Genomic DNA, 23,697 nt, shown 5'->3' on the forward strand with positions numbered 1-23,697 from the left:
GCTGCACCTGAAGCATATGGAAGTTCCCAGGCTAGGGGTTGAATGAAGCAGTAGCTGTGTCTGTGATTTACTCTGCAGCTCACTGTAACACCAGACCCTTAACCCACTGAGTGAGGCCAGGGATTGAACCTGCATCATTATGGATACTAGTCAGGTTCTTAGCCCACTGAGCCACAACGGGAACTTCTTGATTTGCTCAAGCCTTGTTTTTCCTTTGGTCAAAGCTGCAGCATCATACCTCACAAAGATGCTGCTGAGATTAAAAGATATAAGCTACAATGCTCTTGGAAATATCAAATGTACCCAATGCCACACTGGTGCTGCTGGTACTGTGTTGCTATGGGTCTGACACCAGGTGGGCACAGGTGATTTTTAGGTGCCCAGCCCCATGGCTGACTCCATCGTAATTTTCTTTTCTTTTTTTTTTTTTTTTGTCTTTTTGCCTTTTCTTGGGCCACTCCCGCAGCATATGGAGGTTCCCAGGCTAGGGGTCTAATTGGAGCTATAGCCGCCGGCCTACGCCAGAGCCACAGCAATGCAGGATCTGAGCCGCGTCTACAACCTACACCACAGTTCACGGCAACAACCGATCGTTAACCCGCTGAGCAAGGGCAGGGACTGAACCCGCAACCTCATGGTTCCTAGTCAGATTCGTTAACCACTGCGCCACGACGGGAACTCCTCCAGTGTAATTTTCAAGTAGACATATTTTGCCTGCAGTTTGCTCTTACCTTGTTTGATTCCTTCAGAGAGCTCTTATGACTGGCATCCCCTCTGCCCTTGGTTCTGGCCCTGCCAGTGGAATGACCGAGGGCAGGTAACAGACTCCCAAGGGAGGGTCCTCATTCGTCAAACAGGACCCTCCTGATCACCTGGGGGAGGGGCTCTCAGGGTGACTAAATGGGCTAAAAGTGCTTGGTCCTGTGTCTGGCACATAATAAATGCTCAGGGGATTACGTTATTACAGCACTGGATACAGATGTCATTGTAACAACAACCAGATGGATACGAACTGTTTTCTTGATGCAATTTTTTTCACACGTAATGGAGTTTTCTTCCTCTTTTTGGTATCAGGATGTAATTTACTCCAGAGGAAAAGCAAGGCTCTCTTAACAGGAGGTGGGTGGGGTGTGCGATGAGCAGATCTGCCTTTCTGCCCCACACTGCGCAGGACACCACACACAGGCACATCCCTCATGTCTGTTACGTGACGGCCATGCCTGAGGTCCAGCAGGAGTGTCCCACTGAACCCCAACCACCGCCCCTGCTGGGGACATACCCTGCCTTCTCTCCCTCTCTAAACAGGGTGAACAGGCTGGCAGGCAGCTCTGCATAGATGGCATGTTTCTACCATGACTTTAGGGCTCTCAGTGCTACTGCTTAGAACCATATGGACAAATACCACCACAGGCTAGTTCCTGAACATCCCAAACTTAAAAAAAAGGAGTATATATCACTCGTCACCTTTTTATTCCTGCACTATCCTTCACTTCTAAACAGAAAGGGGGAAGGCCTAGAATTCAGAAGGGATAGTTGCTCATCTGATGATATACTATTATTGCCCAAATATATTCCTAACCAGTAAGTGAACAGGAATATTTAGAAAGCATCTAAACTAACATGTGTATAATTTTGACATTTTAAATCCAGAATTCAGTGAAGCATTTTTGAAAAGATGCCTCCAATATGCACAACTCTAAGTTCAGATTTTTAGGTCTGAACGTTTTCTGAGGAAGAGCATCCAAAATAAGCATTCAGCAATTTAAATCGAGAACCTAGGGGCCATAGTCAATCCGGCTCTGGGGCACCTTGACGCTCACTGTTCACTTCAACGGTCCCATTTCTTCTTGCTTTATTATCACCGTATGAAGGAATCATGGAAGCGAACGTCAGTGAAGCTTGGAAAAAGCCAGGAAACCTTACAAAGCTGAAGCAAACACACCATTAACCGGCCTTTTAAATTTAACTCAGCTGCTTGCTGCTTTTCTGTTCCCAGCCAGCCCACAGCGTTTAAAACCACAGTACAAAGTCCTAAAATTGAATCCTTAAAGTGGTTCTGTTACACCCAGTGCCTCAGGCGAGGCTGATTATTTACGTGGTGATTATTTACCTCCATCTCCCCATTTTTAAACCCTAACTCTCAGCTCTCTCAGGAAGGCCTGCCTCTGGTACACAATGCAATTCCAGGAAGCATCCAGCATCCAGCTGAGCACAGCAGCCGGTCCAAAACCCCAGTGCAAGACGGTAACCTAGCAATGCAGCAAAACAAGGCCAAACACGCACATTTAGATTGGGCTGTGTCTTAAAAGATGGGATTAGAGGCTGGAAGAGGCGGCGACTGTGGCCCTCACTTTGGCACAGATTTGGTGCAACGTGCACAACTCCTTGTTACTCCACCAAGCTGTGTGACTGCTTGTCTCTCGGGGTGACCCCCGGGGCAGCACTCGCCCAGTGCTGTGTTCTATCCCAAGAGGAAACAGGACAACCAACATTATCCAATGTGTTTCTTATTCCCCAAAGGCTAGCCCCAGGGGAAGAGTATCCTATAAAGTCATCTGCTGGCCATCAGGATCTCCCCCTCCCCTGCTTCTCGCCCCTTCTCTTGGCCGAAATCGGTAATGACGTCCCCTGCTCGGGAGAGTGTGCCATCTGCCTCTCATTACCGATTCCTTTCTTGTCAGCCTTTCCCCCTCTGCTGCGGGCACCGCACATCGTGGAGGCCAGTGTACCAGGGAAAAGAGGTGTACTCATCTCCCTCTCAAACCCAAATCCTTGTATGATGTGGGAACAAATTAAGGTACCAAAGAACATCAAGGAAGCTGGGGATCAGCACCAGCTGATGTTTCGCTTTTGGGATAAACATCTCTTGAAAAACTTAGCTTTTTACCTCTGAGAATTTCTTCAATGTCTACTTAGGTCATGCTTCTTTTAAATCATGCTTTAATTCACAAATTATAAGAATGGCAAAATCCTTTTATATACAACAACAGCTGTTAATAAAGTTGAGATTATGAAGTGTTAAATGTTTCTCTTACTGACTTCTTATAGCAACAAGTGATAACCCACACCAAGAATTGGGTAGAGGAGTTCCTGTCGTGGCTCAGTGGTTAATGAATCCGACTAGGAACCATGAGGTTGCAGGTTCGATCCCTGGCCTTGCTCAGTGGGTTAAAGATCCAGTGTTGCCATGAGCTGTGGTGTAGGTTGCAGATGCAGCTCGGATCCACATTGCTGTGGTTCTGGCGTAGGCCGATGGCTACAGCTCCGATTTGACCCCTAGCCTGGGAACGTCCATATGCCGCGGGAGCAGCCCAAGAAATGGCAAAAAGACAAAAAAAAAAAAAAAAAAAAAAAAAAAAGAATTGGGTGGAGAAATGGGCTGCTGCTGCTTATGGGGTTTAAATGTCACTCTGTCACACAGCACTATTTATGCTTGTCAGCAGCCAAGACATGGAAGCAACCTATGTGTCTACTGACAGATGAATGGATTAAGATGTGGTACATAATACAGTGAAATACTGCTCAGCCATAATAAAAAAGAACAAAATGATGTTGTCTGCACCAACACAGATGGACCTAGAGATTATCATACTAAGTGAAGTAAGTCAGAAAGACCTATCATATGATTATCACTTACATGTGGAATATTAAAAAATTATACAAATGAACTTAACAAAACAGACTCACAGATTTAAAAATCAAACTAATGGTTATCAAAGGTGAAACATGGGAGAGAGGGATAAATTAGGAGTCTGGGATTAACATATACATACTACTATATATAAAATAGACAACCAACAAGCACCTGCTGTACAGCACAGGGAACTCTGCTCAATATCTTGCAATAACCTATAAGGGGAAAGAATCTGAAAAAGAATGAATATATGTATATGTATAACTGAATCATTTTGCTGTACACCTGGAACTAACACAACATTGTAAAATTACACTTCAATAGAAAGAAAGAAAAGAAAGCGAAAGAAATCAGTGAAAATAATTTGCACTTACTGAAAGCATGCTATGTGCCAGGTAAACTGAGCACTTTACACGCATCATTTATTTTTTTATATATATATATTTTTTATTTTTAGTCTTTTTGCCTTTTCTTGAGCCCCTCCAGCGGCATATGGAGGTTCCCAGGCTAGGGGTCTAATCCAAGCTGTAGCCACCGGCCTACGCCAGAGCCACAGCAATGCAGGATCTGAGCCGCGTCTGTGACCCACACCACAGCTCATGGCAACGCCGGATCCTTAACCCACTGAGCAAGGCCAGGGATCGAACCTGCAACCTCATGGTTCCTAGTTGGATTCATTAACCACTGCACCAGGATGGGAACTCCTACATGCATCATTTAAATCCTGGTTATTATTCTCATTTCACAGCAAGGGAGCAGGCACAGAGGTTAAGGACTTGCTAAAGGCCACGCAGCCAGAACCCAACTCAGACCTGCCTGAGGCCAGGCCCACGCTCCTCGCCCCTGAACTGCACCCTGCACTTTTCTGAATCATTGCTACTGTCACAACTCTGGCTTTGTTGTGTCATTTCTGCCTTTTGGTTGTGTCCCTTCCTCCTTTCTGGGTTTCCATGGGGCATCGTTGGCCCTCCTTCTGGTTTGTCAAGGGTTTAATTAAAAGCCAGGACCACCACCCTGGGGGCCACCTGCCCCGAGCACAGGTCCCCCCTCCTTATGAAAAAATCCTTCACCTGAAGAAGACTGGAAGAGACTCAAAAGTGTAGCTTTATGTTTACATTCTTTTGTTCTATTAAGTTGCGTGTTCCAACGATAGTTTAAAATATTCACTAGGAAAAATGCCTTGAAATGCACAGCAGGGTCCCAGCACTGGTGAGCTTGTACAGGACACAAGGAATTCTAGCTCCATAACCTACCCTAGCCTTTCTTGGGCACGAGAGGAATAAACGACCCAAAAGAAGAAAATTTCTGGACTTTGTTCAAGTTCTCCACTGTTTCTTTAAGAGGCAGAAAACTAAAAACTGACATTTGTTAGTAACAGTCTAGGAAACATACTGAAAATGCAATAAAGACAGACGAACGAAGCCATTGACAAGGGATTTATCTTCAAAATATACAAACATCTCATACAGGTTTATATATATATAATTAAAAACTAGGCAAAAGTGCTAAATAGACATTTCTCCAAAAAAGACAGACACATGGCTAAGAAGGACATGAAATGATGCTCAACATCACTAATTATTAGAGAAATGCAAATCAAAACTACAACAAGGTACCAACTCACACCCACCAGAGTGGCCATCATTAAACAACTACACACAATAAATGTTGGAGAGGGTGTGGAGAAAAGGGAACCCTCCTGCACTGTTGGTGGGAATGTAAGTTGGTACAACCACTATGGAGAACAGCAAGGAGGATTCTCAAGAAACTAAATATAGAACTACCATAAGATCCGCCAATACCACTCCTGGGCATATATATAGAGAAAACCACAATTTGAAAAGATAGATGCACCCCGATGTTCGCTGCAGTACTATTTACAGTAGTAGTCAAGGCATGGGAACAATCTAAATGTCCATCAAAAGAGGAATGGATAAAGAAGATGTGGTACATATATACAATGGAATATTAGTCATTAAAAAAGAACAAAATATTGCAATTTGTAGCAACATGGATGGACCTAGAGATTATTATACTAAGTGAAGTAAGTTAGAGAAAGACAAACAGCATAGGACATCACTTAAATGTAGAATATAAAAAATGATGCAAATGAACTTATTTACACAACAGATACAAACTCAAAGACTTCGAAACCAAACTTATAGTTACCAGAGGAGGAAGGCGGGATGGCTAGGGACAGATTGGGGGTTTGTATACAGCAGCATGTACACACTATAGTATATGGAATGGATGGTCAACAGGGACTTGCTGTACAGCACAGGGAACAACTCTACCCAATATTCCACAATAACTTATATGGGAAAAGAATCGGAAAAAGAAAAGATATGTGTATATGCATAACTGAATCACTTCGCTGTATAGCAGAAATTATCACGTTGTAAGTCAAGTATACTTCAATAAAACTTTAAAAAATGGAAACAAAAAAAAATTTCCACTTTGTTCCATCAAATATACCAGACATGAACACAAATAAGAATTAAAATGTAATTTGTTAGTAAAGCTTGTGATTTTGACTACTCTTTTGTTTTTTTTAGGGCCACACCCACGGCATATGGATGGAGGTTCCCAGGCTAGAGGTCCAAGCAGAGCTGGAGCCACTGGCCTACACCAGAGCCACAGCAATGCAGGATCCAAGCCAGGTCTGCGAGACCTACACCATGGCTTATGGCAATGCCGGATCCTTAACTCCACAGAGTGAGGCCAGGGATCGAACCCTCATCTTCATGGATGCTAGTTGGGTTTGTTATCCACTGAGCCATGATGGGAACTCCTTGACTACTTTTCAATGTGATGGTCATGTATTCACTGACTGAAAAATCAGACCCTCAAGAAGGATCGATCATTAATGTAGAAACTGTTCATTGCCAGTGAAAAATCTGCTGTCCTGGATCACAACATGATTTTACCTGTGGTTGATTTCAGTTTCAGTCTAATCTTAATATCACTGCAGGAATATGTCTCTACATGACAATGTATTCTTAGGACAGGGTAAACATTGTACAAACTTTTAGAATTTTGTAAGCACAGCTACAATTATATTATTTTCTAACACAACATATACTTCAAAAGAAATAATGACATATGGAATGAAAGAGATAGATGAGAGATTTCTTAAAAAGATGACTTCTGGGCAATCTTGGTAATAAAACTGCTAATTTTTGCTTTCTTTTTTAAAGAAGTGTATTATTTACATAATGTCTGCAGATGTCGTAGAAATCAAATACTGAGCTTCTAAGGTACAAAATCACTTCTTACACATTTTTGTGTCCTCTCTACCCCCCTCAGTGCCTAAAATACACAAGGTACTCCACAAAAAGGAATTTGCAGAATTGAAATGGGAACATGATAACCAGTAGTCACCTATTTAATTCTAAGTAGTCAACTGATTTTTTTTTTTTTTTTTTTTTTGGACCCTAAATCTAAGGGCAAATACAAGAGAAAATGTTTGGATAGACACAAACAAAAAAATCATGAATGCTTTGTACATGTTCTATTGAAATTATAATTTGCCTACACTTACACATTACTTAAATTCCACTGAATTGTGTGTCTACTTCTTTTAAATATTTTATTTTACTTTTATTATTTTTTAAGGTTTTTTTTTTTTTTTTTTTTTAGGGCCACACCTGTGGCATATGAAGTTCCCAGGTCAGGAGTCAAATGGGAGCTGCCAGCCTACCCCACAGCCACAGCAACGCAGAATCCAAGCCACACCTGCAACTCACACCATATCTTGCTACAATGCTGGATTCTTAACCCACTGAGCAAGGTCAAGGATCAAACCCGAATCCTCACAGACACTATGTTGGGTTCTTAACCCTCTACGTCACAACAGGAACTCCTTAAATATTTTATTTATTTTTTTTAGTTTTTCTATCACAGCTTACACATACCCCTCACTCTCCCTTTTCCTTAAGACTTAACCCTATCTGAAATTATACTGATTATGCATTTGTTTAATGGCTTATCTTCTGTCTTGGAACCTTATCCTCACCAGCACTGCAGCCCTATCGCCCACATGAGAGGTGTATACATATTTCAATTTTTACAGAGCACATCTGCACTGGAATTATTCACACGGACAAACAATCTAATGGCATACATAAATATTCATGAAAGAAATAATGTTTCTATCTTGGGAAACCAAGCTGGATGGGGAATTTGGGAAAACAATTTCAAGTCAAAAAAGCATGATCCCATTGTACACCTATAAATGTAATAAAATTCATTAAGTAATTAAAAGGAAAAAGCATAACCCCCTTTAACTGAACAGGAAACGCCTGCAAGCCCTGAGCACAGGCCTGAGGCCGTCCCCATGCTTCCCTACCTGAGGGTTCGAGGCCATGATGGTGTAGTTCCCGTCGTCATCCAAGGTGGAGGCCGCCATGTGCAGAGAGCAGGTCCCATCGGGGTCGCTCTGGATGATGTAGTGATCGTTCCTGGGAGAGACCTGCTTTCCATCTTTAAACCAGTAGATCTGGGGGAAGATAGAGAGGGATGGAGATGGAGATGAGGGCTGATCTGCTCATTTCAGGGGCTGCTCTGAGCTCTTGGTATAAAAGGTGAGACAGGACACCTGAGCAGCACCTTGATTTCTGAGTGAAAAGGTAGGTAACAAACAAGTTTAATTCTCTTTTAGTTTCAGAAATCACATTACCCTCTTTTCATTTTTAACAAGTTGTATATAAGTAGGCATTTGCATTCACCGATTATTTATATGGAGGAGGATGGTGATGATTCCTGAGCTGGTACCACACACAGTTCTGTTTTTCCTTCTATTTTCTTTCTTTCTTTCTCTTTTTGGTGTGTGTCTGTCTTCTTAGGGCCACACTTGTGGCATATGGAAGTTCCCAGGCTATGGGGAGAATCAGAGCTGAAGCCACTGGCCTACACCACGGACCACAGCAATGCTAATCTGAGCCACGTCTGTGACCTACACTGCAACTCACGGCAATGTCAGATCCTTAACCCACTGGGATCAAACCTGCCTCCTCGTGGATACTAGTCGGGTTCGTTACCACTGAGTCACAATGGGAACAACTTTTTTTGCCTCTATTTTCAAATTTCCTGAATGAAAATTTATTACTTGTACTATAAAGATAAAAAGGTCATTTTAGATGACAAAACCAGACCCAAACTCCAACCATTCCTCTGAACTGTATCAAACAGAACAGAGTGTGAGGAGGGGGAAGAGGTGAAGGTGGGGGTGGGGGGTGTTACTGCTTTAATTTTGGGCTGAGGAGCACAAGATGGAAGGTTACAGTTTGTCAGCTCTCCCCACTATTTTAGAGAAAACAAGTAGTATTTAGACGTATAGTAATTTTCAAAGATTTTAACTTAGGATGATAGAAAACTGAATGTGAAAAATAAAGTAAAAATAAAACTTGACTAAATAAAAAATTTCTAAACGGTCAGTCCCTTCTTCTATGGGTGCTCCTTCCCTCCCTCACCCTTAAACAAGATCCCAGGTGTGTGGGCCTCTCAGGGTCTGGTCGCTATTTCTGACTTGGTCATGAGCCACACAGTTGAAGCTGGGCCATGGTGATGGGTCACAGAGCCAGCAGCCTAACACATCTGGGATGCTGAATCGGCCCCTCTACACTCACCATCAGGAGGGAAATAAATTCCCCTATGTAAGCCATAGTAGTTTTGCTCCCTGCAACCCAAAGCATTCCTAACTGGTTCCCAACAGAAGAAATTCACTTCAGAGCCTGCAGTTTTAAAATAAACTTCTTCCTGCATATAAGTCCATATGCAAGTTGAGACCACAGCCGGCCTTCAAATCCCCCTGCCTGTCAAAGCCTCTGAATCTGAAAAATCTTTTTTAAAACTTTCATCTCTAAGTTAGGAAAAGGCCAGAAACAGCACAAAATAAATGCACAAATGATCAGGATCTGACCATTGTAACTTTTCCTATGCTTAGTTTTCAATTAGCTCCATGTGTATAGGAACTATATTTTCAAACTTCACAACCTAAAAAGCCATCATCAAATAAACTAATACCTCCAAGTCCTATAAGTTAAGTTATACAAAGTGTGATGCTACGTAATTATTACACCCTCAGTGGGTGGCTTACTTCTGATGGAACAAAGAAGCTATGATTAGATTTAATTTCTCCCTTTTGCATTCTTGCCACTCTACCAGCTCTTTAGAACTCTTTCTTTCCTTTAATCATAGTTTTCACCTCTTTTATATGTGGAAAACAACTTTCAAGAGAGAATTAAGAGACAGTTCCAAAATTTTACCAAGACTGCTAATGGACAGAGAGAGGGAGGGTATGAGAGATGAAAACAGGGTGAGTTAGAAATTCTTTTCAATCTTCTCATGTCTCAATTGAACAAGTATGTCAAGGCCAGAATAAAAAATGTTTTATAAAACATAAGCTAAAAAAAAGATGTGTATTTTTAAACATGACGAATATCCCATGTACTAAAAATCCTAGAACATGCACATGAGAAACAGTTTTCAATAAACCAGGAGGGAAGAAAAAGAATGGCAGTCAGGAAAACAAAAGAAGAAAATCTAGCAACAGAAAGTTCTGAAAAAGCAAGCCTCTTACAGCTGTGAAACGTTTATGGTTGTGCTAGAAAAAGCAGTCATGGCAAAACAATAACCCACCTTTCCAGGGAACAAAGTTCTTTAAGAGCAAGAATCAACAGTCTTAGAGCTTGATCAGTGATTTTGCCCTGAGTAAGGTTTAAAAAGAACGTGAGGTCTTTTTTGACCCCAAATGGCCAAAACAATCTTGAGAAAGTAAAACAGCTGGAGGAATCAGGCTCCCTGCCTTCAGACTATACTACAAAGCTAAAATCATCAAAACAGTATGGTACTGGCACAGAACCAGAAATATAGATCAAGGGAACAGGACAGAAAGCCAAGAAATAAACCCACGCACCTATGGTCAACCAACCTATGACAAAGGAGGCAAGGATATACAATGGAGAAAAGACAGTCTCTTCAATAAGTGGTGCTAGGAAATTTGGATAGCTACATGTAAAAGAATGAAATTAGAACACTCTCTAACATCATACACAAAAATAAACTCAATGGATTAAAGACCTAAATGTAAGATCAGATACTGTAAAACCATTAAGAGGAAAACACAGGCAGAACATCCTGTGACATAAACCACAGCAATACAGTTTTGGATCCACCTCCTAGAATAATGAAAACAAAAACAAAAATAAACAGATGAGACCTGATTAACACAGCAAAGGAAACCATAAAAAATAAAAAGACAACTCACAGAATGGGAGAAAATCTTTGCAAATGAAGCGGCTGACAAAGAATTAATCTCCAAAATCATACAAACACCTCATACAGCTGTATATAAAAACACAAACAACCCAATCAAAAAACAGTCAAAAGATCTAAATAGAGATAGCCATCTTACATGAAAAGATGCTCATCATCACTAATTATTAGAGAAATGCAAATCAAAACTACAATGAGGTATCACCTCACACCAGTCAGAATGGCCATCATCAGAAAGATTATAAATAATAAATGCTGGAGAGAGTGTGGAGAAAAGGGAACCTTCTTACACTGTTGGTGGGAATCTAAGTTAGTGCAACCACTGGGGACAACAGTATGGAGATTCCTCAGAAAACTAAATATAGAACTACCATATGATCTAGCAATCCCACTCCTGGGCATCTATCCAGACAAAACTTTAATTCAAAAAGATACATGCACCCCTATGTTCACTGCAGCATATTTCACAATATCCAAGACATGGAAGCAACCTATATGTCCACCAACAGATGAATGGATTAGGAAGACGTGGTACATATACACAATGGAATACTACTCAGCCATAAAATGAATGAAATAACGGCATTTATAGCAACATGAATGGACCTAGACATTATCATCCTAAGTGAAGTAAGATAAAGACAAATACCATATCCAATCACTTAAATGTGGAATCTAATAAAAAATGACACAAAAGAACTTATGAAACAGAAGCAGACCCAAAGACACAGAAAACAGACTTATGGTTACCAAAGGGGGAAATGCTGGGAGGAGGGATAAATTAGGAGTTTGGGACTAACTCATACACACCACTATATACAAAGGCTTAACCAACACTGACAAACTGTACAGCACAGGGAAATCTCCTTAATACTCTGGAATAATCTATATGGGGAAGAATCTGAAGAATGGATACATGTATGTGTATAACTGAATCACTGCTATACACCTGAAACTAACACAACACTGTAAGTCAATTATATTCCAATAAAATTTAAAAAAAAGCTCCAAAGACTTGAAAAGAGCCTATGAAGAGAGGTTTAAATCCAAATTTCAGAGTAAGGTGAAACAACAACAAAAAGTGGGGTCTTTTTGTGAATATTTTGTGAGCTATAATTTCCTGCTGCATTCCATTCATCAGTTGCAAGTTTATCTTCTAAACTTTATTTTAGTTGATTGAAGTATAGCGGATTTACAATGCTGTGTTCACTGCAAGGTTATTTTCAATACATGCATTGGATGGCATGCTTGTGAACACACACACCAATTACCCAATTATGTCCAGACAATACTGAAGTTTGTTCTAACAACAGTTTATTTTCGAAGTGTCATTTTGTTAGGAGGTGGCCATGGGTCTGCAAATCTAAGACTGTTACTTTTTTCTGACTGTAGGGTTGGACTTTTCTTTTAGAGCAAGAATATGGCAGTAAGACTTTCCTTACTGTGAAAATAAAACAATGGATGAAGGCACAGGGCAAGAGCACGGGGAAGTTTCTGGTGAGGTCACAGCGCTGCCCTTCTCTCATCCCACCCCTTCCCATTCCAGCACTTTTGCACCAACCACTGTTTAGACTCTAGGTCCTGGGAGTGTTTTTCAGGTCTGTATGTGGACCTGACATGAGCCTGGTCGTTGGTCCTGTTCTTTCATTCAAGTGTCTGTGCCTTTTGAAACTGTTTCCATCACTTTAAACACAGTTATCTGATTCCTCCAGATGGCTCCATCCCATGCAGCACAGAGCTTCTGTCCTCCTGGATACTCACAGCCTGGGCGTTTTTCTTGTGAACTCACTTCTCCTTCCTCTCAACCCGCAGGCATCTGACAGGCCCCAGTGGGGAAGTGTTCTACAGGACAGTTTTCCCTTGCTTCTGCCAGAAAGCTTAGGATTTTAACCATCCTGGACTAAATTTCACATTAATGTCTCTGCTTTGGGCTCTGTATCCTGTGATGTGTAAAGGAGGAGCTTCGATTTCTCATGGACACCTTTTTCTCTTCTCTCTCGTTCTGGGGAAAGGTGTAGTCCTGTTTGCTAGTCTCACTTTCAAGAGTGGGCCACCCCCACCCAGGACCCCATGTGCCTGTAGGAACAGGGCTCCCGCTGGGCCAGCCTCGTCCTCCTACCAGGACCCTCCCTCATGTATTCCCACTCCACCGCCTCTGTAAATACAGGAGCCTTGGTTTTGTAGATCAAAGACCTGAAGTTTCCATTATCAGCTCTCTACAGTACAGAGCATGGGGTTCAAGTTCAAGCCTGGCCACTCACAGCTCTCTGACCCCGGAAAGTTGATTAACCTCCCTGAGCTCAGCTACTCACCTGCAATTTGGGTGAAATATCATATGAATAAATGATGTGGGGTACATGCCAAGCTCCTTGTCCATCACTGAATTGTTGTTATTCTCCCGGTCTAGTCTGTTCTGTTCAGTTCGGTTCCTCTATTCTGTTCTACTCTATTCTACTCTGTCCCATCCTATCCTATCCTATCCTGCTCTATTCTTCTACACCCCCCCCCCCGCCGCTGGTCTTCACTGCCTCCTGAAGATGGTCATGCACTTTCCTCAAACGCTATAGGTCAAAGGTTCCAAGAAGGGCAGCCTGTACCTCTCCCACCCTCCACACATGCTGAATGTTGGAAGCCAAACTCCTCCTCGGGAAACCTAACACTTAAGAAGCCACGTTTCAACTCACCTTCGGCTTTGGATTCCCAGTCACTCTGCACATGAAAGTCACCGGCATCCCCTCAAAGACTTTGTAATGCTTCAGCTTCACCTCGAAGAACGGAGCCGCGCTGCTCTCCACAGACACGTCCCCCCAGGGGACTTCATCCCCTGATTCATCCACAGGGGACCTTTCCAGCCTGTACTCGATCTCGCTGATGAGTCTCTGTTCACAGCTGGAGACCTTGTACTCCTGCATCAGACATAAGGGCCATGTTACCACCCTGGGTCCAGGTGGCACTAAGTGTCCCCTGAGTCCTACCCCATCCAGGGAGGCACCTGGAGACGGCAATGCTTTTACCACAGAGCTAGGGAATATGTCTGAGCCTAACTCAGCTCTACATAAAACAAAGGACGTTGGGAAGTGAGGGTGTATGACATTTCAAACTCTCTTCAGGTCTTAGCATCCAAAAACCCACAAAAAACTACAGGGATGAATTGCCTCCTTTTCTCTTGGGATAGGGAGAAGACAGAAGAAGGCAACAGTCATTCCTAAACTGCTGATAAAAACAGATGACGATGGCACACGGATTTCTCTGTCTGGTAAAGGCTGAGGTGGGTGGGCGCCTCCTCGGGAGGGAAGCAGCTGCGACACCCCCACCCTTTTGCCCAACTGATGATGGAGCTGTGGCACCTGGTCCCCCCACTTCACAGCTACCCCTGCTCAGCCTCGACCCCTCAGCTCTGCGGCTCCAAGCAACTGCCTTCACTCTCTTCCCAAGGAGGAGAGAGATGACAGCCGCTCGAATGGTTAAGACAACAGGAGTGTTGTCAGCATCCTCTGGTGACTGGGCTGGACCCTGCAGGTCTCTTGCAGACAAAGTACAGTGCAGACCGGGCAGCCCTTTAGCACACAGTCTCTAACGTTAAATAAAAATGGTTTTAACAAGGTTTCCTCTTGAGTTGCTCAATCTTTAAGAAACAGGCTGCTGGCTCAAGGGAAGAAATAAGACAGTAGGATAAAACTGCAAAAAATACACAAGTTGTTTTGTCTGATTACTATCAGATCAATCAGTTTAAGAATGAGCACTGTCTCCCCCAGAAAGGTTTAACAATGAGAAACTTCTCACAATTTAAAATTCAGAGTAAAGTCCACTAATGACAGAATCAAATTCAAGTTTGTGAATAAATGACATGAAAAAAATCACACTGCAGTCATTCTGTTCACCTGAGAGTAAATGAAAACAGATACACTGGTCTAAGGACTTATAGTTAATGTACAGCAGTAAATGCAGCTACACAGGTAAACAAGGAAGAACAGGTGGAAACAGAGAGGGGGAGAGGGGAGGCTGGGAAGAGAAGAAAGGCGAAAGCTTGACCTTTTGACCATCCAGAGGATCCCCCACAGAAGCATGAGGAGACCCAGGGCCCTGTAACGGTAGAAGAAAAAGAAGTGAAGCCAGTATCACAAACAGGACGAAACTATCAAGATTTCTAGATTTCTCTCTATGTGGAACGTTTGCGGTAGCAATATTGAACACAGAAAACCTTTCAGATTTTGAAGACCAACTCATGTCTCAAAAGACATGAGAAAGCGTTTCCTTGATCCTTTAAACCTGTGTTAACGGAGTTCCTGTCGTGGCTCAGTGGTTAAAGAATCCGACTAGGAACCACGGGGTTGCGGGTTCGATCCCTGGCCTTGCTCAGTGGGTTAAGGATCCGGCGTTGCCGTGAGCTGTGGTGTAGGTTAAAGACACGCTCGGATCTGGTGTTGCTGTGGCTCTGGTGTAGGCTGGCAGCTGTAGCTCCTATTAGACCCCTAGCCTGGGAACATCCATATGCCGCGGGGTGCGGCTCTAAAAAAGACAAAAAAAACCCCCAAAAAAACCACCTGTGTTAAAAAGATTTCCTTCATCTTAGAATTACATCTGGAGTCTCCAAGCAGAAGCAGCAGAGATGATAAAAACACCTGTCAAATCCACAAAGGGACTTTTTTTTTTGGTGTTAGCAGGGGGAACAAACAGCATTTTCAGTTTTCTGCGGATTGGTAATGAATAACTGTCTGCAGGGGGATAAAAGTCCCTTCTGTACACAGATGTTCCCAACGTGGACGAGATATTAGGAGTGTAACTGGAAACACTGACTAGTTACTTTAGTTTCGGTGAAAGGGTATTTCTCCCCACAGATGTATTTGCAGTACAGCACAGGACAGGAGAGGCAGAGATGTTTGAAAGGAGGGCAGATAATCCATAAGATGAAAAGAGCAGGGTCACTGACCGAAATCATGCCCTCAGCCTAGTATGTGCTGGAGAAACGGCGGCTGGCAGCTGGCTGAGGACTGTCACGCTCTCTCCTGACCCGCCCTCTGCTTCCTAAGAGCCCAGCCCAGGTCCCCAGAGCACGAGCAGCGAGGACCAAGCAATGGCCGTGCTGGGAGCCCAGGGACGTACCTGGCTGGCCGGCCCCTCCTCCGGCTCCTGTGCACTGAGGACAGTGGCGCTATCAGCACCCAGCAGCCGCCGTGCCATCCGCTCCTCGTAGGTCAGCCTCTGCACAAAGCAGTCACAGGGAGTCAGAGAAACCACGGGAACCCAGCGCCTCCAGACAAAGAACCCAATGTGCCCGGCATGTCAGTGACGGTTCCCGCTCCGCTATCAGATGCCTGGGCCCACAGGAGCCTGTTCCATCCCTGTTCACTTGCCCTCACCTGCCCTGCTGCTCCCCACAGCCTGACCCCATGTCAGGGGACAGGGTGACTGACCGAGACCCATCAGCTGACGGACACAGACTGAAGGTGAGACAGCAAGGACATGGCAGAAATCAGACAGGTGCATGTCACATACACAGCCCTAACATAAACGGGCAAAGGCATTTAAATCGCAAAATGTTTTCCAAAGGGCAATGTTATTTTGGGCACCCCAGGCCTTGGAACAGCCTGGTCGACCAAGGCTGAGGGAGTTGAGCCCACAGGCAGCCATGGTCCTCTGTGCTAGGAGCCCTTCCCGGGTCTGCAGGACCGACGGGAATGCACAAAGGGCCTGGCATGGGGGCCACGGCAGGTGCCACCAACCTGGGACCCACAGCTGGGGATCCCACCAGGGCAGACTGCTTGCAGAGAAGGCAGTGGTGCTTCTGCATCTGGCAGCCAGCGCTTTGGGCCAGAACACAAAGAAATGCCCGTGTTTGTGCTCTGTCCCCTGGGCTGACTGCTGCTCCTGACTACTGGTTCTAAATGACCACTGGCCCAGGGGGGCATTTTAAAAACAAGCATTTAATTCAAAATAGAGAGTAATTAGTAAGGCAGAATTAAAAAACAAAAACAAAACCTGCAGACATTATTTCAGATGAACTTCCAAACTCCTGAATGGAGACACAAATTCTACTGGAAACTCTCTAATCAGGAAAATATGTTGGGTAAATTTACAATTTCCAGTAATTGCTGGTTCCAGTCCCAGCTGAAACCGGGAAGAGAAATTGGATACGTGTCAAATGACAGAGATCTAAAGTGCCAATTATTTCATTTCATGAGCAGAGGTGGAGGTGGGTGTCTGCTTCATAGAAGGTCTTGGTCCTGCATGTTGTTACTTAAATTATTTTTCTCATGTATGTTTAAAAAAATCCTGCAGTTCCCATTGTGGCTCAGTGGGTTATGGACCCAACGTTGTCTCCATGAGGGATGCGGGTTCCATTTCTGGCCTTGCTCAGTGGGTTAAGGATCAGTGTTGCCACAAGCTGAGACGAGGCTCAGATTTTGGGTTGCTGTGGCTGTGGTGTAGGCTGGCAGCTGCAGCTCCGATTCGACCCCTAGCCTTGGAACTTCCATATGCCGTGGGTATAGCCCTAAAAAGAAAAAAAAAACCCTGAATTCAATTTTTGGGTTTTTTTATGGCCACACCAGTGGCATATGGAAGTTGCACGCCAGGGACTAAACCCAAGCTGCAGCTGCAACTTCTGCCACAGCTGTGGCAATGCTACATCCGTAACCCACTGCTCTGGGCCAGGGATTGAACCTGAGCCTCCACAGACAGATTCTTAACCCAGTGTGACCGGCAAATTACCATGTCAATTAATCCTGAATTGAATTTTCAGAATTTTATATTTTTAATTTTTTTTTTTTTTTTTGTCTTTTTAGGGCTGAACCTGTGGCATATGGAGGTTCTTAGGCTAGGAGTCAAATTGGAGCTGTCGCCCCTGGCTACGCCACAACCACAGCAATGCCGGATCTGAGCCTCGTCTGTGACCTACACCACAGCTTATGGCAATGCTGGATCCTTAAACCACCAAGCGAGGTCAGGGATTGAACCCGAGTCCTCAAGTATACTAGTCAGGTTTGTCAACCACTGACCCGTGACAGGAACTCCTCAGAGAGAATTTTAAATACCTGCTCTCCTAAAAGCTGCATGTGTGGCCTAAGCTGCAGCTTGCAGCAACACTGGATCTTTAACCCACTGAGCAAGGCCAGTGACCGAACCCACATCCTCACAGAGACATCATAGGTCCTTAATCTGCTGAGCCACATCAGAACTCTAGAAATCTTTTTAACCCAAAGCTAGTCCATAACAGATATTTAAAAAAATAACCAAAAACAAAAAAGAAACCTGGAGAGATGCTGTTACCTGGCTTGAAAAAGTTCCCATAAGTATTTCTTTTAATCTTTCAAAGACTTTGGTTGATAGAACCAGGGAAAACTTCCAAAATATGTCCATTTACACATGCCATCACTTATTTCAGGAAGAAAACATTTTCCCTTTGTGAAAATCTCTTTTCAGTGAATACCTAACACAAAATCTTGTTAGAATTTTAATCGCCCTGAGCTCAGACCAGGACGCCCTAATAATTAAAATCAGCAGCCAACACCCCTCTAGTTCCCACCTCTCCCACCACACGTGGGCTGTGCTCACATTTTTATCTATCAATGCCTTATAATTAAAATTCCTACAACACTTAATTAGCATAGAGGCTTTCTCTTCTGAAAAAAAGTATCTAAGGCAGATTTACACAGAGGTCCTTTTCAGTTTCTATTTAAGAATCAGGCAAATCTTCCCACAATAAAGCACCATGGGCTCCATTCCCAGACCTGAGAAATCTTATTCACTAGTCTTGCTTTTCCCGTCCCCTTAATGTACTCTTATGTAATAAGAAAAGGGTCACGAAAAACCAAAAAGCAAACAAAAACAACTGATGAGGCAACACTTCGGCCCACTGGAGGAAACACCTGTATGTTTTCACCAGATCTGCTCAGGGACTTAATATTTCTGCAGCCTCAACGCAGAGCAACTGTCTTCTGAGTTAGTGGGTCTGTCCTGAAGGCCAGGAGCCAGCACATGAGCAGCCCTGCTCCCAGGCTGCAGATCAGCATCTCCTAACCATCCAGGCTCCAGCCACGGTCCCCTAAGTAAAGATGCCTCATGTGCAGAAGTGGTACGAGCCAGAGAACCCAGGTTCTGTTTGCTGAACATTAATTCTAGTTTGCTGCTTCAGGCAGAGACACATCACCAAGGGCACTCCTCTCCCTCCCACGGCCCCCCAGTGGGATTTGCTCCTTTCTCTCCAAGGTCGAGGTTACAGTTCTTTGCTGGTTCTACTTCTCCCATCCTTACCCTTCCTCCCTACTTCCTCGCCAGCCTGCTATGGTTGCTCCAGGAACCAAAGAAGGGAGCAAGAGGCAGCTTCCTCCCCCACCCCTCCAGGATCCCAACAGAGAGGAGTTGAGAGGACAGGTCCCAGGGCCTCGAGCTGGTGAGGGAGGCAGGGCTCGGTGCACAGCCTCAGCCCTCCCAGCCCTCCCCCTAGACCGGCTGCCCCCTTGTCTCCCCCACCCTTGTACCAGATGCTTCCCAGTCCCCACAATCCCCCTGGCCTCCTACTGGCTATCCCTCTCAGCCCCCCACCTCCACCCCCATACCGGCTGCCCATTGTTAAGCAGGTCCTCCTTAAAGCGCAGCTTCCGTTCTAAGTCCTGGATGACGGCGTCCTTGGAGCCCTGGATCTCCTCGTCGGAGGCCATCCTGGTGGTCCTGCTTGCCTTCTTGGGAAATGCCCTGCAGGTGAGCACAGGCAGGTCAGGGGCGGAAGATGGGGCAGCGCGGCACACCCCAGCCCAGCACTCAGTGTTGAGGGAGCACCTGCTCACCCTGGGGACCCCCTTGTCCCACACTGATGGGACTTGATCCTCAGGGAGAGTCCACCCCCACCTTGGGGGTACATCCCAGGTTGTGATGAACGCTGGGGCCAGGGAGGTGGCAATGTGTGCTTTGCATCCAGGCCTGGGTTTCTGCCTTGAGTGAGGTTTGTGCCTCTGGACAGGTCTGTGAACACATCTCACCAGTAGGTTTTACAATATCTGAGACCCCAAGAGGCCTTCAGAGAACAGACGTCACACTGTCATCAACTCAGCCCCCAGTCCTCAGTTTATTCAAGCGGGAATCTCCCCCTCCCTCATCCTCTTCTCTCCAGATCTGGGGGCGGGGATGACAACCAGGCTGCAGGCCTGATCTGGTGATGGAAGCAGCTTGCTCCGCATCTTCCTTCTCTCCCTCACAGGGCTGTGAGTAAAGGTGAGTGACAAACTACAGCCTCGTAGGATGGGACAAATGAAAGGCTCATAGCACCGAGGCTGAAGTTCAAAGACATAATGTCAAGTTAAAGAGGGAGTTACAGAAGAATGCACATGCCACACTTCCACTATGAAACAGGCAAAGCTCAACAGTCTCCCGCGGGGCAGTGGTCCTCAAAAGGAGGGTGGGCAGACAAGCAGCATCAGCCTCACCCGGTCCCTACTCCTCCACCCACTGAGTCAGAAACTGTGTTCACAGGCCCGCCCAGTGATTCTGATGCAGATGAAAATCTGAGCAACAAACTCAGGGAAAGAGAGGCACACAAACTATAAGGGAAGTAAAGGGTGACCCACTCAGAAATTCAGGGCAGTGGTCACCTCCAAGCAGAATGGATGCAATTGGGCACAGTCGAAGGTACTAGAAACAGGTGAGACTTTCGCCTTAGGATTATTCTTTATGCTCTACATGTACTCTGCATATACTTCCTTTTTTCTACTGTTTACTTTATGATGAGACTTTTCTAAGTTAACAAAAGTTGACTTTACTGGGAATATGTTAAGGCATCAATGCCTGACCCCCTCTGCTGACATGGCAGAGAGCCCCGGTGAAGCCAGGCATGTAAATAAACACAGGAGCACCAAACCTTCTGCTTCTCCCATTGCACCAGCCTCATCCCATCAGTACCCCCATCAGTGATACACGAGGCCACGCCCCCTCTGCCTGCCAGCTCTCCCCTCCTCAGGTGGACCCCATGAACCCCACCCCTGGGGCAGGGGGGTGCTGGCTGACCCATTAGTCTGCGAGTCTGAGATCCCAGTCTGGCAGTGTCAGCAGAGCCCTGGCTGGACATTGGCCAAGGAGACCAGGGGGTGGGGGAGGGAGGGATTGGGGGCGAGTGCTCTCCTTGAAGGTCTCCCGTCTATGGAAAGAAGAAATGCCCCTCTTCCTTCACTGGCGGCCACTGTCATACATGAAATGCCCAAACCTTGGCACCCGCCCCGTGACCCTGAGGGGAAGAGCCCACAACAGGCCCATGGGGACTGCCCGGGAAGACCAGGGATCCTGGGTGCCTGAGGACCCTGACCCACACTGACCGCCTGACCCAGCGTGGGTGATGTCCATCAGGAAATGCCGGGCATTTAAGCTGCTGGTTGGGTCTCCTGACACCCGGAGTGGGAAGGTCCGAGCTAACTGCTTTACCACCTCCTTCCTCTCTGGTCACTGCCCTGACATCCCAGTTGGATGACAGCAGACATCGGTGTTACAGAATGAAGTACTGTGATATCCTGTGTTTGGCTGGTCAAACCTGGAGCTGCCTCTTGCCTGCTGGGGGCAGACCTATGTTCCGAGCTGGGCCACGAACCCGGGACCTACTGACACCAAGAGCCAGAGGAGCCACGATCAATGACCTTGGTCTTCAGTACCCGACGAACTTTAAAGAGGACATACATGGTCAGCGGTGGCTGTCCGAGCCAGGCCGCCCCTCACCTGTTCTCAGCCTCCAGTTCTCTGTCCCCTTGAGAAGGGGGCTCTGAGTAAGCCCACCCGCTTCCCCATCATGCCCTGTTCTCTTTACTGCCTCTCCTCACGTGCCTCTTTGTTAATCACACACTGGTCAGAGGGCAGACCCCAAATAGTGGCTGTGGTACCTCCCATGAGGACCCCTCCCCACTGGTCCTCTCAAGAAGGAACTTGGCGCTGGCCCCTCGGGGAGAGAGGCCAGGGTACGGCCCGCTGTCACCGAGTTTAATGCAGAGCCTGTTCTTTCTTGCTGAGAGCACCTTATTTGGAGTACTTACTAATGCAACTCAGAAAAGTCGAAGACGTTGTGTTAAAAACTGAGTGGAGTAAGGCTTAGCACATGAGGATAGAGCAACCGAGACAGAGCACTTGGAAGGGGAGGCCCTGCAAAGAAAAGTGCTTACAGGTTTTTGAGGCACAGTTTTGGCAACTGAGGGCTCTTCTACGTGATGGATCCTGTGTTGGAGTTTGATGCAAATAGCTATGGTCTGGCCCCAAGTGGCACCTACTTTTGATGAATGAAGCACAACTCGTCAGGAATCAAGAGCACCTGCTGACACAGAGATGCTCTCCCTCATCACGGTTTCGTACAATTAAAACAAATAAGACTTTTTTCAAAGTACACTTCTAAACTCTTTACAAACCAGAACTCTTCACAAAAATCCATATTCAGCACACCTTGACCACTGGACCTCCACGCATGCCTCATGCATAAGCTCAGCCCACACAAGCTTCCTGCCTGCCCGCTCCAGCTCTAAATAATCATGTGGTCAGGGGTAAAACAGCTCAAACACACACGCACACAGTCAAATCTTCCTGATTCAACCACACAAATCCCAGGGAATTTCCCCTTTTTTTCCTTGGCTGCTGAACGACCTTGAAAGTTCTCCTCCCTTGAGGGGTGGCTCCAGGTCAATGCCATCCGTAAGTCTCAAAGGCTCAGCTGGGAGCACAATGTGTCTGAGCTGGTCCTGGGCCTGTCTGGGGACTGGAGAATTTTTACACTAAGATCCCTGTATTCTCCTCTTCCCCTATTCAGCAAAACTGAATGGAAACCAAATTCCACAGAGGTACAGAGTGAACAAAATCATCAACACACTGGCCTGGAAGTACCCCTCACCTCCAAGAGACAGACCCAGAAATCAATGTCTAAAAGAGCCAAAGAGACACAAACTGAGTTTCTGTGCATCAATTCTACTATTTTCATGGAATTTTATTAGGAAGCCCAAGCTGTTGGTGCACAGGTGGGTCCCTGAAGCTCACACTGAAAGGAAAGCAGGTAACTTCCTGATAATGTGACGCTCTCCTCACATTGCCTGCCGGGCCCTGGCACGCATTCGTACACTGTATCCAAGAGTGCACCACGCGTGGGGTCGCCCAGGACTGAGTGTGGGGTCCCAGCTGCTCCTGGGGCTCACATCTCAACAGAATCCTCACCAGACATGCCACCTGCTACTTCTGGGAAATTCTGGGCCAGGATCAGATGCACACTTTTGTGAAATCCTCTAAGAAACTGGACCCCAAAGAGCCCAACAGTGGAGCCTTACCTCTAACGGGGGCTGACAAGGCCGACCTTCGTTTCCTGTGGCAAGGTCCAAGGCAGCCTGTCTTTCCTATTAGTTACCGTCTCACCACAGTCTCAACTTGAAAACCTCTAAAGTACAATGAAATCTGTTGCAGACTTTTCCTTAAGACTTGGAGGATTTTGTATGCAGTTTTCTTCAGTCAAGAAACCAGACATCAGATTGGTTAGTGATCAGCCCAGGCAGCAGGCCAAGGCAAGGCCCTCCTGCTCAGGCTAACTGACAGATCCTGGGAGACCCTCCGCCTCCTGAGGTCTCTTACCTTGAAGCAGAATGATGATGCTGTCTTCACCTACCTGTCTCTTATAAATTAGGGGGAAAAGAGCAGGACAGTGAGACATTGTCTGTCAAGAGCCAAGAGTCTGCAGAATGAAAGCTCCTGTTATCACATCTGCATCAAAGCTCTTGCTGACACAAGCATTCACTTCCAACAAACACAGCTAACCCTACTTACTATAAAGAGGCAATTAAGAG

At 45.5% G+C, this 23,697-nt stretch overlaps 1 protein-coding gene across 6 annotated transcripts in view; it reads right to left on the reverse strand.

The window, feature by feature from the left end:
* The window catches only part of PALLD (palladin, cytoskeletal associated protein), a 341,670-nt gene that overhangs the window by 13,059 nt on the left and 304,914 nt on the right, over nt 1–23,697 (reverse strand). For 4 of the 6 annotated variants that reach the window (XM_021073309.1, XM_021073311.1, XM_021073312.1 and 1 more), the window contains 5 exons: nt 19,468–19,603; nt 16,013–16,111; nt 14,942–14,992; nt 13,594–13,815; nt 7,983–8,132 (listed from right to left, as the gene is read on the reverse strand). In XM_021073309.1, coding sequence (XP_020928968.1) covers nt 7,983–8,132; nt 13,594–13,815; nt 14,942–14,992; nt 16,013–16,111; nt 19,468–19,603 — 658 coding nt within the window. The remainder of the gene's footprint in view (nt 1–7,982; nt 8,133–13,593; nt 13,816–14,941; nt 14,993–16,012; nt 16,112–19,467; nt 19,604–23,697) is intronic. The other 2 variants (XM_021073310.1, XM_021073314.1) reach the window with 1 other exon arrangement.

The sequence above is a fragment of the Sus scrofa genome, chromosome 14 (assembly GCF_000003025.6).
Source record: "Sus scrofa isolate TJ Tabasco breed Duroc chromosome 14, Sscrofa11.1, whole genome shotgun sequence".
NCBI classification, from domain to species: Eukaryota; Metazoa; Chordata; class Mammalia; order Artiodactyla; family Suidae; genus Sus; species Sus scrofa.